Here is a 16503-nt window from a genome sequence, read left to right as displayed (position 1 = left end):
TAACTGGAAGCAACAGAGTCTGGGCCTCTGGTGAAACCTATAACCCTTGTTCAAGATAATTTGGGACTAGGGAGCTGGGGATGCTAACCCACAGTAGAAGTCAGAATTCACCCTTGCTCCGTGAACTGCTTGCTGCAGACAAAATGTGAGGTATGTGTATTAGGATATTTTAAGAGCATAAAAAGCTGGTGCATTTCCAGTGTCACTATCTCCTGGGCATAACTACCCAAAAGGGAAGGGACTCTGGTGCCACAATTGATCACATGTCCTGCACTTTGCACAGATGGCTTTAGTCTATCTTGATGCCATTACATTCTGAAGAGGATTCAAGTCAAAAATATATTACAGCATTTTGTTTACTTAACCAAGCTTCCTTAACTGTAACAAATGCCTGGAGTCTGTGATGAACTCTAAGGGTCCATTCTACATTCATATAGTTGATTTCACAGCTCCTACTGATTAACTCAGAGGGCGGAAAAAAGATCCCTAGGTTTATTTAAAATACAGAAGGCATGATGTTTTGAAAAAAATAAATTTTACTACTAGAATAAGTTCAATATTATGACCTTTGTTTGCAATTTTCACCTAAAAAGTTCATCCATTAGGTGGAATTATTTGGCAATAATGATAGGTAGCACCAACAACATTTATATTTGTTAAGGACTTATTAAGTACCAAGTGCAGTATTAAGTGCTGGGAGAGATAGAAGTTAATCAGGTACCCACATGCCACTATCGCACATGGGGCCCGCAGGCTTTGTAGTACGAAGAACAGGTAATTTATCCCCATTTTACAGATGAGGAATCAGCACAAGATGGTCCAACAGGCAAGTGGCAGAGTCTGGATTAGAACCCAGGTCCACTGACTCCTAGACCTGTGCTCTACCCATCAGGCTATGCTGCCTCTCAAAAAGCTTATTAACAAAAAGGCAAAGACATCCAAAAAGGCAAAATCCCAAAACATTAGAGTGTTACTTACTTTAAAAGTACCATTTTGATTTTTCATATAAGACACCAAAAATATATCCACAGGTAGAAGTGCTGACGTGATGAGTGCAATCGCCAAAGCAAAAATAGCTGTGATAGTAGAGACCACTTCACTTTCTCGTCGACTCTGGTATTTACGAACATACACCCAGCAGAAGGCTAAAATTGCCTGAAATTAAAAAACAAACAAACTATAGGCCCCCAGAAACACATATTTAAAACTATTTCCTATGCTTTGATTAGAAACAATGCCACAGACCATATACTAAATGTCTTCCTTAGTGCCAGTCATCTAGACAATTAACATTAGGAGTCAAAATTCCTGATTAATGATCTGAGCCCCTTCCTTCCTCTCCCCCTTGTCCCCCTCTCCATCCCCCCCATCTTACCTCCTTCCCTTCCCCACAGCACCTGTATATATGTATATGTTTGTACATATTTATTACTCTATTTATTTATTTATTTTATTTGTACATATCTATTTTATTTATTTTATTTTGTTAGTATGTTTGGTTTTGTTCTCTGTCTCCCCCTTTTAGACTGTGAGCCCACTGTTGGGGAGGGACTGTCTCTATATGTTGCCAATTTGTACTTCCCAAGCGCTTAGTACAGTGCTCTGCACATAGTAAGCGCTCAATAAATACGATTGATGATGATGACGATTATGATCTTGCAAAATGTCACTATTAGTAGTTTCAAACTGTTTCTGGTCTCCAATTAGTCTAAACGAACTACTATGTTGTCCTAATCCAGGAATAAAATTGATGTCAGGAAGTGAGTTGAACATATTGCCCAGATTTAAACACAGCTCTTCATTTGATCCCTGAAACAAAGCCAGAAAAGTACTGTTGAAGTACCATTAATTGCACTTGAGAATTGGAAGTCCACTAGAGAGGGGTTCATTGTTTTCCTTGATTTCCCAAAGGTACTGCAGAGTACATCTGGTACAACTAATTTGCCGCCAGCTGCAATTGACAGTTGTCAACCTTATTCCACTTTTTTTTTTTTAAACTGTGCTTGTTATGTGCTCACTATCTGCCAGGCACTGTAGTAAGCACTGGGGAAAATCAGGATGGACACAATCATGTCCCACATGGGACTCTGAGTTAATCCCCATTCCACAGATGAGAGAACAGGCACAGAGAAGTGACTTGTCCAAAACCTCACACAACAAAAGTGGCAGCACTAGAATTAAAGCCCAGGACCTGACTCCCAGGCAGCGTGGCTCAGTGGAAAGAGCATGGGCTTTGGAGTCAGAGGTCATGGGTTCAAATCCCAGCTCCACCAACTGTCAGCTGTGTGACTTTGGGCAAATCATTTAATTTCTTTGGGCCTCAGTTACCTCATCTGTAAAATGGGGATTAAAACTGTGACCCCCCCCCCCCCGCCCCCGCTCCCATGGGACAAACTGATCACCTTGTAACCTCCCCAGTGCTTAGAACAGTGCTTTGCACATAGTAAGCACTTAATACCATTATTATTATTGTGTTCTTTCTGCTAGGTCATGCTGCTTCTCACTTTTCTTCCTATCTCCTCAACACTAGCAGCTACGTCTAATATTTCATCAACATATTAACTTTACACTATGTTTGGCTTTTTCCATATCGCACAAGTAACCCAACCCTGAGTTAGAAAATAGCAGCAAACCTAATCCTAAAATGCTAGGCTATTTACCTAACGGAGACCTCACAAGCAGATCTTTTAAAGCACTTTAACATGATACCTCAATGATTCACTGCCAGAAGTAATCTCAGGATATTTTATTCACTATTAGTTTACCAATAAACTCATTGTACAATACAAAGTCAGAGCTTTTCCTTTAAAAAAGTCTTCAGAACCAAAGTGAAACTAAGAAATGAATTATACGGAAGTCACATGACAACAACCACACAGTTGAGTAAACACATCTTGACAACTGCAAGCCAAGTTTCAACTTCCCTGCAAGCCCTATTGTGCACACATCATCCCAGGGTCTAAAACTAATTCCAAAGCCTGACAGAAATAAATCCAATGAGTTTACGTTGGCATTTTCGTTTTGTTTTTTTAAAAAAGGGAAAAAGAGTTCAGACTTCCAAAACTATCTTAGGATATCCTACACACTGGAAAGGAAATTGAAATGTTAGGGGAATTCAGGACGATCTGAATAAGTGGCACCCATGACCTGTATTTAACGATAAAAGACTCACTAAACAGGTGCTAGACATGCCATCCAGGTCATGAGAGCTAACAAGTCAACCAGTTACTTCGGTATGAAACCACGATGGAGTACCTCTATTAAAAGTACATCGATCGATCAATCAATCGTATTTATTGAGCGCTTACTGTAAGCAGGGCACTGTACTAAGCGCTTGGGAAGTACAAGATGGCAACATATAGAGACAGTCCCTACCCAACAGTGGGCTCACAGTCTAAAAGGGGGAGACAGAGAACAAAACCAAACATACTAACAAAATAAAATAAATAGAATAGATATGTACAAGTAAAATAAATGGAGTAATAAATATGTACAAACATATATATATGGCTGTACATGCCAGCACTTAGGTAAATATCTGTAATTTTATTTATTTATACTGATGCCTGTTTCTGTATTGATGTCTGTCTCCCCCCGCCCCCACCCCCAGACTTTGAGCTCATTGTGGGCAGGGAGTGTCACTTTTTATTGCTGTATTGCACTTCCCAAGCACTTAGTACAGTGCTCCGCACACAGTTGGGTGCTCAATAAATATGACTAAGAATGAAAAGGGGCTGCAGTGGAAGTAGGTATGCGAGCATTGGGAATCCCCGTGGGCAAACAGGCCCCAAAACGATCGTGCCAACTTCCCCTCTCCCCCTCCATCCCACCACCCTCTCAATGCTATTTACTGAGCACTTGCTATATGCATTCAATCATTCAATTGTACTTATTGAGCGTTAACTGCGTGCAGAGCACTGTACTAAGCGCTTGGAAAGTACAATTCAGCAACAAGTAGGGACAATCCCTGCCCAACAACGGGCTCACGGTCTAAAAGGGGGAGGAGACAGATTTCAGCAGGGCACTGTCATTCATTCAATCGTATTTACTGAGCGCTTACTGTATGCAGAGCACTGTATTAAGCGCTTGGAAAGTACACTGCAACAGAGCTGGCAGACCCTCCCCCTGCCCAAAATTCATTCAATCGTATTTATTGAGCGCTTACTGTGTGCAGAGCACTGTACTAAGTGCTTGGAAAGTACAATTCAGCAACAAGTAGAGACAATCCCTGCCCAACAACTAGCTCACAGTCTAGAAGGGGAAGGAGAAAGACTTCAGCAGAGCACTGTCATTCATTCATATTTACTGAGCGCTTACAGTGTGCAGAGCACTTTACTAAACGCTTGGAAAGTGCAATTCGGCGCTTGGGAGAGTACACTGCAACAGAACTGGCAGGCGCTCCCCCTGCCCAAAATTCATTCAATAGTATTTATTGAGCGCTTACTGTGTGCAGTTCCCCTCTCCATCCTCCCCATCTTACCTCCTTCCCTTCCCCACAGCACCTGTATATATGTATATATGTTTGTACATATTTATTACTCTATTTTATTTGTGCATATCTATTCTATTTATTTGATTTTGTTAGTATGTTTGGTTTTGTTCTCTGTCTCCCCCTTTTAGACTGTGAACCCACTGTTGGGTAGGGACTGTCTCTATATGCTGCCAACTTGTACTTCCCAAGCGCTTAGTACAGTGCTCTGCACACAGTAAGCGCTCAATAAATATGATTGATTGATTGATTGATAGGAAAGTACAATTTGGCAACAGATAGAGCCGGTCCCTACCCACCAACGGGCTTACAGCCTAGAAGTTCTAGTTCGTCCTACTTCAGGCAAGGACACGGTATTTAGGCAGGAGTTTGGCAGGGAGAGGTGGAAGGGTCATGGGTTCAAATCCCAGCTCCACCAATTCATTCATTCAATCGTATTTATTGAGCACTTACTGTGTGCAGAGCACTGTACTAAGCGCTTGGGAAGTACAAGGTGGTAACATATGCTTTGCACATAGTAAGCCCTTAATAAATGCTATCATTATTATATAGAGACGGTCCCTATGCGATAGCGGGCTCAGCAGTGTGACTTTGGCAAAGTCACTAACTTCTCTGGACCTCAGTGACCTCATCTGTAAAATGGGGATGAAGACTGTGAGCCCCCCGTGGGACAACCTGATCACCGTGTAACCTCCCCAGCGCTTAGAACAGTGCTTTGCACATAGTAAGCGCTTAATAAATGCTATTATTATTATTTACATTATTATAAGGGAAAAAAAAGAGAAACAGGGTAGAGTCCACTTGAGGCTATTGGCTACAGGCTAAGCACATCCCGCCCAACTCCGCAACGTGTATGTGAGAGTGTGAGCCCCTGGAGGCCGCGGCCGGGCTCCCTGGGCACCGGGGCAAGGCCTGCAGGCCGGAGGAGGGGTGGTCTCTCTTTCTTGCCAAATTGGACTTCCCGAGCGCTTAGTCAAGTGCTCAGCACACAGTAAGCGCTCAAGCGTGGCTCAGTGGAAAGAGCCCAGGCTTTGGAGTCAGAGGTCACAGGTTTAAATCCCGGCTCCGCCACCTGTCAGCTGTGGGACTTTGGGCAAGCCACTTCACTTCTCTGGGCCTCGGTGACCTCATCTGGAAAATGGGGATGAAGACTGTGAGCCCCACGTGGGACAACCTGATCACCTTGTAACCTCCCCAGCGCTAAGAACAGTGCTTCTCACATAGTAAGTGATTAATAAATTCCATTAAATAAATAAATACGATTGAATGAATGAATGACAGGGCTCTGCTGAAGTCTGTCTCCTCCTCCTTCTAGATTGGGAGCCCGGTGTTGGGTAGCGACCATCTCTGTCTGTTGCCAACTTGTACTTCCCAAGCGCTTAGTACAGTGTCCAGTGCTCAGTAAGGGCTCAATAAATACGATTGAATGACTGACTGACCAAGTATCGTTTAAAAGGCTAGACTGCTCTAGATTGGGAGCCCGTCGTTGGGTAGGAACCGTCTCTGTTGCCAAGTTGTACTTCCCAAGCGCTTAGTATAGTGTTCAGCGCCCAGTAAGGGCTCAATAAATAAGACCGAATGAATGACTAACTGACCAAATCGTTTAAAAGGCTAGACTGCTGTAGATTGGGAGCCCGTCGTTGGGTAGGGACCGTCCCTGTTGCCGACTTGTACTTCCCAAGCGCTCAGTACAGTGCTCAGCGCCCAGTAAGCGCTCAATAAATACGACTGAATGAATGACTTACCAAGTATTGTTTAAAAGACTAGACTGCTCTAGATTGGGAGCCCGTTGTTGGGAAGGGACCGTCTCTGTTGCCGACTTGTACTTCCCAAGTGCTCAGTACAGCGTTCAGCGCCCAGTAAGTGCCCAATAAATATGACAATGAATGACTGACCAAGTATTTAAAATCAATCAATCCTATTTATTGAGCGCTTACTGTGTGCAGAGCACTGTACTAAGCGCTTGGGAAGTACAAGTTGGCAACATATAGAGACAGTCCCTACCCAACAGTGGGCTCACAATCTAGAAGACTAAAAGAATAGACTTCCCAAGCGGTTAGTACAGTTTTCAGCGCCCAGCAAGTGCTCAATAAATGCGACTGAATGACTGAGTGACCAAGTATCGTTTAAAAGGCTAGACTGCTCTAGATTGGGAGCCCGTTGTCGGGTAGGGACCGTCTCTGTTGCCGACTTGTACTTCCCAAGCGCTCAGTACAGTGTTCAGCGCCCAGTAAGGGCTCAATCAATACGACTGAATGAACGACAGGGCTCTGCTGAAGTCTGTCTCCTCCCCCCTTCTAGATTGGGAGGCCGGTGTTGGGTAGGGACTGTCTCTGTTGCCGACTTGTACTTCCCAAGCGCTCAGTACAGTGTTCAGTGCACAGTAAGTGCTCAATAAATACGAGACAGGGCTCTGCTGAAGTCTGTCTCCTCCCCCTTCTAGATTGGGAGGCCTGTGTTAGGTAGGTACCTTCTCTGTTGCCGACTTGTACTTCCCAAGCATTTAGTACAGTGTTCAGCGCCCAGTAAGGGCTCAATAAATATGACTGAATGAATGACTGACCAAGTATCATTTAAAAGACTAGACTGCTCTAGATTGGGCGGCCGGTGTTGGGGAGGGACCGTCTCTGTTGCCGACTTGTACTTCCCAAGCGCTCAGTACAGTGTTCAGCGCCCAGTAAGGGCTCAATAAACACGACAATGAACGACTGACCAAGTATCGTTTAAAGGACTAGACTGCTCTACATTGGGGGCCCGTCGTTGGGTAGGGACCGTCTGCCTGTTGCCGACTTGTACTTCCCAAGCGCTCAGTACAGTGTTCAGCGCCCAGTAAGCACTCAATAAATACGACAATGAATGACTGACCAAGTATCGTTTAAAATCAATCAATCGTATTTATTGAGCACTTACTGTGTTCAGAGCACTGTATTAAGCGCTTGGGAAGTACAAGTTGGCAACATAGACAGTCCCTACCCCACAGTGGGCTCACAGTCTAGAAGACTAAAAGACTAGACTTCCCAAGCGCTTAGTACAGTGTTCAGCGCCCAGTAAGTGCTCAATAAACAAGACTGAATGACTGACTGACCAAGTATCGTTTAAAAGACTAGGCTGCTCTAGATTGGGAGCCCATTGTTGGGTAGGGACCATCTCTGTTGCCGACTTGTACATCCCAAGCGCTCAGTACAGTGTTCAGCGCCCAAGAAGGGTTCAATAAATACGACTGAATGAACGACAGGGCTCTGCTGAAGTCTGTCTCCTACCCCTTCTAGATTGGAAGCCTGGTGTTGGGTAGGGACCGTCTCTGTTGCCGACTTGGACTTCCCAAGCGCTTAGTACAGTGTCCAGCGCCCAGTAAGCGCTCAATAAATACGACAATGAATTACTGACCAAGTATCGTTTAAAAGACTAGACTGCTCTAGATTGGGAGCCCGTTGTTGGGTAGGGACCGTCTCTGTTGCCGACTTGTACTTCCCAAGCGCTCAGTACAGTGTTCAGCGCCCAGTAAGCGCTCAATAAATACTACTGAACGAACGACAGGGCTCTGCTGAAGTCTGTCTCCTCCCCCTTCCAGATTGGGAGGCCGGTGTTAGGTAGGGACCGTCCCTGTTGTTGTTGTTTTTTATAGCATGTATTAAGCGCTTACTATGTGCCAAGCACTGTTCTAAGCGCTGGAGAGGTTACAAGGTGATCGGTTTGTCCCAGGGGGGGGGCTCACAGTCTTCATCCCCATTTTACAGATGAGGTCACTGAGGACCAGAGAAGTGAAGTGACTTGCCCAAAGTCACACAGCTGACAAGTGGTGGAGCCGGAATTTGAACCCATGACCTCTGACTCCAAAGCCCGGGCTCTTTTCCACTGAGCCACGCTGCTTCTCAATAAATACGACTGAATGACTGACTGACCAAATATCGTTTAAAAGACTAGACTGCTCTACATTGGGGGCCCGTTGCTGGGTAGGGACCGTCCCTTTTTTGTGGCCGACTTGGACTTCCCAAGCGCTCAGTACAGTGCTCAGCGCCCAGTAAGTGCTCAATAAATACAATGAATGACTGACCAAGTATCATTTAAAAGGCTAGACTGCTCTAGATTGGGAGCCCGTCGTTGGGTAGGGACCGTCTCTGTTGCCGATTTGTACTTCCAAAGCGCTCAGTACAGTGTTCAGTGCCCAGTAACCGCTCAATAAATACGACTGAATGACTAAGTATCGTTTAAAAGAAGACTAGACTGTTCTAGATTGGGAGCCCATCGTTGGGTAGGGACCGTCTCTGTCTGTTGCCGAATTGTACTTCCCAAGCGCTCAGTACAGTGTTCAGCGCCCAGTAAGCACTCAATAAATACGACAATGAATGACTGACCAAGTATCATTTAAAATCAATCCATCGTATTTATTGAGCGCTTACTGTGTGCAGAGCACTGTACTAAGCACTTGGGAAGTCCAAGTTGGCAACATAGAGAGACAGTCCCTACCCCACAGTGGGCTCACAGTCTAGAAGACTAAAAGACTAGACTTCCCAAGTGCTTAGTACAGTGTTCAGCGCCCAGTAAGGGCTCAATAAACACGACTGAATGACTGACTGACCAAGTATCGTTTAAAAGACTAGACTGCTCTAGACTGGGAGCCCGTCGTTGGGTAGGGACCGTCTGTCTGTTGCCGACTTGTACTTCCCAAGCGCTCAGTACAGTGCTCTGCATGCAGTAAGAGCTCAATACGACTGAATGACCAAGCATCATTTAAAATCAATCAATCGTATTTATTGAGCGCTTACTGTGTGCAGAGCACTGTACTAAGCGCTTGGGAAGTCCAAGTTGGCAACATAGAGAGACAGTCCCTACCCAACAGTGGGCTCACAGTCTAGAAGACTAAAAGACTAGACTTCCCAAGTGCTTAGTACAGTGTTCAGCGCCCTGTAAGCGCTCAATAAATATGACTGAATGACTAAGCATTATTTACAATCAATCAGTCATATTTATTGAGCGCTTACTGTGTGCAGAGCACTGTACTAAGCGCTTGGGAAGTCCCAGTTGGCAACATAGAGACAGTCCCTACCCAACAGTGGGCTCGCAGTCTAGAAGACTAAAAGACTAGACTTCCCAAGTGCTTAGTACAGTGTTCAGCGCCCAGTAAGCGCTCAATAAATACGACAATGACTGACCAAGCATCATTTAAAATCAATCGTATTTATTGAGTGCTTACTGTGTGCAGAGCACTGTACTAAGCGCTTGGGAAGTACAAGTTGGCAACATAGAGAGACAGTCCCTACCCAACAGTGGGCTCGCAGTCTAGAAGACTAAAAGACTAGACCTCCCAAGTGCTTACTACAGTGCTCAGTAAGCGCTCAATAAATACGACTGAATAACTGAGTGACCAAGTATCATTTAAAAGACTAGACTGCTCTAGATTGGGAGCCCGTTGTCGGGTAGGGACCGTCTCTGTTGCCGACTTGTACTTCCCAAGCGCTCAGTACAGTGTTCAGCACACAGTAAGTGCTCAATAAATACGACTGAATGAACGACAGGGCTCTGCTGAAGTCTGTCTCCTCCCCCTTCTAGATTGGAAGCCTGATGTTGGGTAGGGACCATCTCTGTTGCCAACTTGTACTTCCCAAGCGCTCAGTACAGTGTTCAGCACACAGTAAGCGCTCAATAAATACGACTGAATGAATGACTGACCAAATATCGTTTAAAAGACTAGATTGCTCTAGATTGGGAGCCCGTCGTTGGGTAGGGACCGTCTCTGTTGCCAACTTGTACTTCCCAAGCGCTCAGTACAGTGTTCAGCGCCCAGTAAGTGCTCAATAAATACGACAATGAGTGACTGACCAAGTACCGTTTAAAATCAATCAATCGTATTTATTGAGCGCTTACTGTGTGCAGAGCACTGTACTAAGCGCTTGAGAAGTACAAGTTGGCAACATACAGAGACAGTCCCTACCCAGTGGGCTCGCAGTCTAGAAGACTAAAAGACTAGACTTCCCAAGCGCTCAGTACAGTGTTCAGCGCCCAGTGAGCGCTCGATAAATACGACTGAATGACTGACCAAGCATCATTTAAAATCAATCAATCGTATTTATTGAGCGCTTACTGTGTGCAGAGCACTGTACTAAGCGCTTGGGAAGTCCCAGTTGGCAACATAGAGAGACAGTCCCTACCCCACAGTGGGCTCGCAGTCTAGAAGACTAAAAGACTAGACTTCCCAAGCGCTCAGTACAGTGTTCAGCGCCCAGTGAGCGCTCGATAAATACGACTGAATGACAGACCAAGCATCATTTAAAATCAATCAACCGTATTTATTGAGCGCTTACTGTGTGCAGAGCACTGTACTAAGCGCTTGGGAAGTCCAAGTTGGCAACATAGAGAGACAGTCCCTACCCAACTGTGGGCTCGCAGTCTAGAAGACTAAAAGACTAGACTTCCCAAGTGCTTAGTACAGTGTTCAGCGCCCAGTAAGCGCTCGATAAATACGACTGAATGACTGACCAAGCATCATTTAAAATCAATCAATCGTATTTATTGAGCGCTTACTGTGTGCAGAGCACTGTACTAAGCGCTTGGGAAGTCCAAGTTGGCAACATAGAGAGACAGTCCCTACCCAATAGTGGGCTCGCAGTCTAGAAGACTAAAAGACTAGACTTCCCAAGCGCTCAGTACAGTGTTCAGCGCCATGTAAGCGCTCAATAAATACGACTGAATGATTAAGCATCATTTACAATCAATCAATCATATTTATTGAGTGCTTACTGTGTGGAGAGTACTGTACTAAGCGCTTGGGAAGTCCAAGTTGGCAACATATAGAGACAGTCCCTACCCAACTGTGGGCTTGCAGTCTAGAAGACTAAACGACTAGACTTCCCAACCGCTCAGTACAGTGTTCAGCGCCCAGTAAGCGCTCAATAAATATGACTGAATGACTGATCAAGCATCATTTAAAATCAATCAATTGTATTTATTGAGCACTTACTGTGTGCGGAGCACTGTACTAAGCGCTTGGGAAGTCCAAGTTGGCAACATAGAGGGACAGTCCCTACCCAACAGTGGGCTCACAGTCTAGAAGACTAAAAGACTAGACCTCCCAAGTGCTTACTACAGTGCTCAGTGCCCAGTGAGCGCTCGATAAATACGACTGAATGACTGACGAAGCATTATTTAAAATCAATCAGTCGTATTTATTGAGCGCTTACTGTGTGCAGAGCACTGTACTAAGCGCTTGGGAAGTCCAAGTTGGCAACATAGAGAGACAGTCCCTACCCCACAGTGGGCTCACAGTCTAGAAGACTAAAAGACTAGCCTTCCCAAGCGCTCAGTACAGTGTTCAGCGCCCAGTAAGCGCTCGATAAATACGACTGAATGACTAAGCATCATTTACAATCAATCAATCATATTTATTGAGCGCTTACTGGGTGCTAGAGCACTGTACTAAGCGCTTGGGAAGTCCAAGTTGGCAACATAGACAGTCCCTACCCAACAGTGGGCTCGCAGTCTAGAGACTAAAAGACTAGACTTCCCAAGTGCTTAGTACAGTGTTCAGCGCCCAGTAAGCGCTCTATAAATACGACTGAATGACTGACCAAGCATCATTTAAAATCAATCAATCGTATTTATTGAGCGCTAACTGTGTGCAGAGCACTGTACTAAGCGCTTGGGAAGTCCAAATTGGCAACATAGAGAGACGGTCCCTACCCAACAGTGGCTCGCAGTCTAGAAGCAGCATGGGTCAGTGGAAAGAGCCCGGGCTTTGGAGTCAGAGGATATGGGTTCAAATCCCGGCTCCACCACTCGTCAGCTGTGTGACTTTGGGCAAGTCACTTAACTTCTCTGGGCCTCAGTTACCTCGTCTGTAAAATGGGGATTAACACTGTGAGCCCCACGGGGGACAACCTGATCACCTTGTCAATTCCCCAGCGCTTAGAACAGTGCTCTGCACATAGTAAGCGCTTAATAAATGTCATTATTATTAGAAGACTAAAAGACTAGACTTCCCAAGCGCTCAGTACAGTGTTCAGCGCCCAGTGAGCGCTCAATAAATACGACTGAATGACTGACGAAGCATCATTTAAAATCAATCAGTCGTATTTATTGAGCGCTTACTGTGTGCAGGGAACTGTACTAAGCGCTTGGGGAGGAACAAGTTGGCGACATAGAGAGACAGTCCCTACCCAACAGTGGGCTCACAGTCTAGAAGACGAAAAGACTAGACTTCCCAAGCGCTTAGTACAGTGTTCAGCGCCCAGTAAGCGCTCGATAAATACGACTGAATGACTGACGAAGCATTATTTAAAATCAATCAGTCGTATTTATTGAGCGCTTACTGTGTGCAGAGCACTGTACTAAGCGCTTGGGAAGTCCAAGTTGGCAACATATAGAGACAGTCCCTACCCAACAGTGGGCTCACAGTCTAGAAGATGAAAAGACTAGACTTCCCAAGCGCTTAGTACAGTGTTCAGCGCCCAGTAAGCGCTCGATAAATACGACTGAATGACTGACGAAGCATTATTTAAAATCAATCAGTCGTATTTATTGAGCGCTTACTGTGTGCAGAGCACTGTACTAAGCGCTTGGGAAGTCCAAGTTGGCAACATATAGAGACAGTCCCTACCCAACAGTGGGCTCACAGTCTAGAAGATGAAAAGACTAGACTTCCCAAGCGCTTAGTACAGTGTTCAGCGCCCAGTAAGCGCTCGATAAATACGACTGAATGACTGACGAAGCATTATTTAAAATCAATCAGTCGTATTTATTGAGCGCTTACTGTGTGCAGAGCACTGTACTAAGCGCTTGGGACAAGCACAGTCTTTTAGACTGTGAGCCCACTGTTGGGTAGGGACTGTCTCTATGTGTTGCCAATTTGTACTTCCCAAGCGCTTAGTACAGTGCTCTGCACATAGTAACTGCTCAATAAATACGATTGATTGATTGATTGATTGATTGGGAAGTCCAAGTTGGCAACATAGAGAGACAGTCCCTACCCAACAGTGGGCTCGCAGTCTAGAAGACTAAAAGACTAGACTTCCCAAGCGCTTAGTACAGTGTTCAGCGCCCTGTAAGCGCTCAATAAATACGACTGAATGAACGACAGGGCTCTGCTGAATCAATCAATCAATCGTATTTATTGAGCGCTTACTGTGTGCAGAGCACTGTACTAAGCGCTTGGGAAGTACAAGTTGGCAACATAGAGAGACGGTCCCTGAAGTCTGTCTCCTCCCCCCTTCTAGATTGGGAGGCCGGTGTTGCTGGGTGGGGACCGTCCCTTTTTTGTGGCCCACTTGGACTTCCCAGGCGCTCAGTACAGTGCCCAGCGCCCATTAAGCGCTCAATAAATAGGATCAAATAAACGCCTCCTACCAGCAATAAGAGGCCGAAGATGCACCACCCGATGACCAGGTCCACGGAGGCGGCCTGCGGCCCCGTCGCCATCTTCCCTCCCTGCAGGGGCTCCGGGAAAACTAGGCCGCGGCGCGCAAACTGCGCTTTAAGGCGGGGAAACGGAGTCACAGGGCCCGCGGTTGCCCAGGCAACCGTCCCGCGCTGCCCTCCCACCCTTCCGCAGGACGCGGAGCGGCGACTTCCGCCCGCGCGGCTGGGCGGGACCCCTGAGTCAATCAATCATTAATCAATCGATCGTATTTATTGAGCGCCTACGGGGGAAGGGGCGCTGGACTAAGCGCTTGGGAAGGCCAAGTCGGCAGCAAAAACAGACGGCCCCCCAATCTGTCAGTCGGACGGACGGCGAAAAGGAACATATTAACAAAATAAAATAAATAAAGAGAGTAATAAATACGTACAAACCTCCTCCAGGAGGCCTTCCCAGACTGAGCCCCTTCCTTCCTCTCCCCCTCGTCCCCCTCTCCATCCCCCCATCTTACCTCCTTCCCTTCCCCACATTGCCTGTATATATGTACATATTTATTACTCTATTTCTTTTACTTGTACATATCTATTCTATTTTATTTTGTTAGTATGTTTGGTTTTGTTCTCTGTCTCCCCCTTTTAGACTGTGAGCCCACTGTTGGGTAGGGACTGTCTCTATAGGTTGCCAATTTGTACTTCCCAAGCGCTTAGTACGGTGCTCTGAACATAGTAAGCGCTCAATAAATATGATTGATTGATTGATTGATACAAACGTGTATACAGGTGCTGTGGGGAGGGGGAGGAGGTAAGGCGGGGGCTCAGTCTGGGGCGCGTGTGGGTCTGGTTGCAGCTGATGTGCATATAGCTTTAATTTTACTTACACTTGTACTTCCCAAGCGCTTAGTACAGTGCTCTGCACACAGTAAGCGCCCAATAAATACGATTGATTGATTGAGCGCTTACTGTGTGCAGAGCGCTGTTCCAACTTGTACTTCCCAAGCGCTTAGTACAGTGCTCTGCACACAGTAAGCGCCCAATAAATACGATTGATTGATTGAGCGCTTACTGTGTGCAGAGCACTGTTCCTCCCTTCCAACTTGTACTTCCCAAGCGCTTAGTACAGTGCTCTGCACACAGTAAGCGCTCAATAAATACGATTGATTGTGCACTTACTGTGTGCAGAGCACTGTTCCTCCCTTCCAACTTGTACTTCCCAAGCGCTTATTACAGTGCTCTGCACACAGTAAGCGCCCAATAAATACGATTGATTGATTGAGCGCTTACTGTGTGCAGAGCACTGTTCCTCCCTTCCAACTTGTACTTCCCAAGCGCTTACTACAGTGCTCTGCACACAGTAAGCGCCCAATAAATACGATTGATTGATTGAGCGCTTACTGTGTGCAGAGCACTGTTCCTCCCTTCCAACTTGTACTTCCCAAGCGCTTAGTACAGTGCTCTGCACACAGTAAGCGCCCAATAAATGCGATTGATTGATTCAAGGCCCTACTGAGAGCTCACCTCCTCCAGAAGGCCTTCCCAGACTGAGCCCCTTCCTTCCTCTCCCCCTCGTCCCCCTCTCCATCCCCCCGCATCTTACCTCCTTCCCCTCCCCACAGCACCTGTCTATATGTACATATGTTTGTACATATTTATTACTCTATTTTATTTGTACATATCTATTCTATTTATTTTATTTTGTTAGTGCGTTTGGTTTTATTCTCTGTCTCCTCCTTCTAGACTGTGAGCCCACTGTTGGGTAGGGACCGTCTCTATATGTTGCCAACTTGTTCCTCCCCAAGCGCTTAGTACAGTTCCCTGCACACAGTAAGCGCTCAATAAATACGATTGAATGAATGAATGTACTAAGCGCTTGGGAAGTACAAGTTGGCAACATATAGAGACAGTCCCTACCCAACAGTGGGCTCACAGTCTAGAAGGGGGAGACAGACAACAAAACCAAATATATTAACAGAATAAAATAAATAGAATAGATATGTACAAGTAAAATACATGAATTAATAAATAGAGTAATAAATATGTACAAACATATGAGAGAAGCAGCGTGGCTCAATGGAAAGAGCCCGGGCTTTGGAGTCAGAGGTCGTGGGTTCAAATTCCGCCTCCGCCAGGTGTCAGCTGTGGGACTTTGGGCAAGTCACTTCACTTCTCTGAGCCTCAGTTCCCTCATCTGTAAAATGGGGATGAAGTCTGTGAGCCCCCTGTGGGACAACCTGATCACCTTGTAACCTCCCCAGCGCTTAGAACAGTGCTTTGCACATAATAAGTGCTTAATAAATGCCATTATTATTATTATATATACATATATACAGGTGCTGTGGGAAAGGGAAGGAGGTAAGACGGGGGGGATGGAGACGGGGAGCCAACAACGGGCTGACAGTCTAGAAGGGGGAGACAGACAACAAAACGAAACATGTAGACAGGTGTCAAAATCGTCGGAACAAATAGAATTAAAGAATTACTTCACCGCGCCTTAAAATAATAACGATAATGATGGCATTTGTTAAGCGCTTACTGTGTGCCAAGCACTGTTCTAAGCTCTGGGGTAGAATACAGGGTGATCAGGTTGTCCCACATGGGGCTCACAGTCTTAATCCCCATTTTACAGATGAGGGAACTGAGGCCCAGAGAAGTGAAATGACTTGCCCAAA

The 16503-nt window shown here is 45.7% G+C and overlaps 1 protein-coding gene across 1 annotated transcript in view; it reads right to left on the bottom strand.

The window, feature by feature from the left end:
• LMBRD1 (LMBR1 domain containing 1) overlaps positions 1 to 13993 on the bottom strand; it is a 153352-nt gene extending 139359 nt beyond the window's left edge. Inside the window, exons 1-2 of the mRNA XM_038743159.1 lie at positions 13829 to 13993; positions 979 to 1155 (exon numbers count right to left, since the gene is read on the bottom strand). Of these exons, the coding sequence (XP_038599087.1) occupies positions 979 to 1155; positions 13829 to 13900 (249 nt within the window). The 5' untranslated portion in view covers positions 13901 to 13993. The remainder of the gene's footprint in view (positions 1 to 978; positions 1156 to 13828) is intronic.
• Positions 13994 to 16503: the final 2510 nt, after the last annotated feature.

Source organism: Tachyglossus aculeatus, chromosome 1 (assembly GCF_015852505.1).
Source record: "Tachyglossus aculeatus isolate mTacAcu1 chromosome 1, mTacAcu1.pri, whole genome shotgun sequence".
NCBI lineage: Eukaryota > Metazoa > Chordata > Mammalia > Monotremata > Tachyglossidae > Tachyglossus > Tachyglossus aculeatus.
The sequence above is the reverse complement of the archived record's forward strand: the minus strand, read 5'-3'. Positions and strand labels throughout refer to the sequence as shown.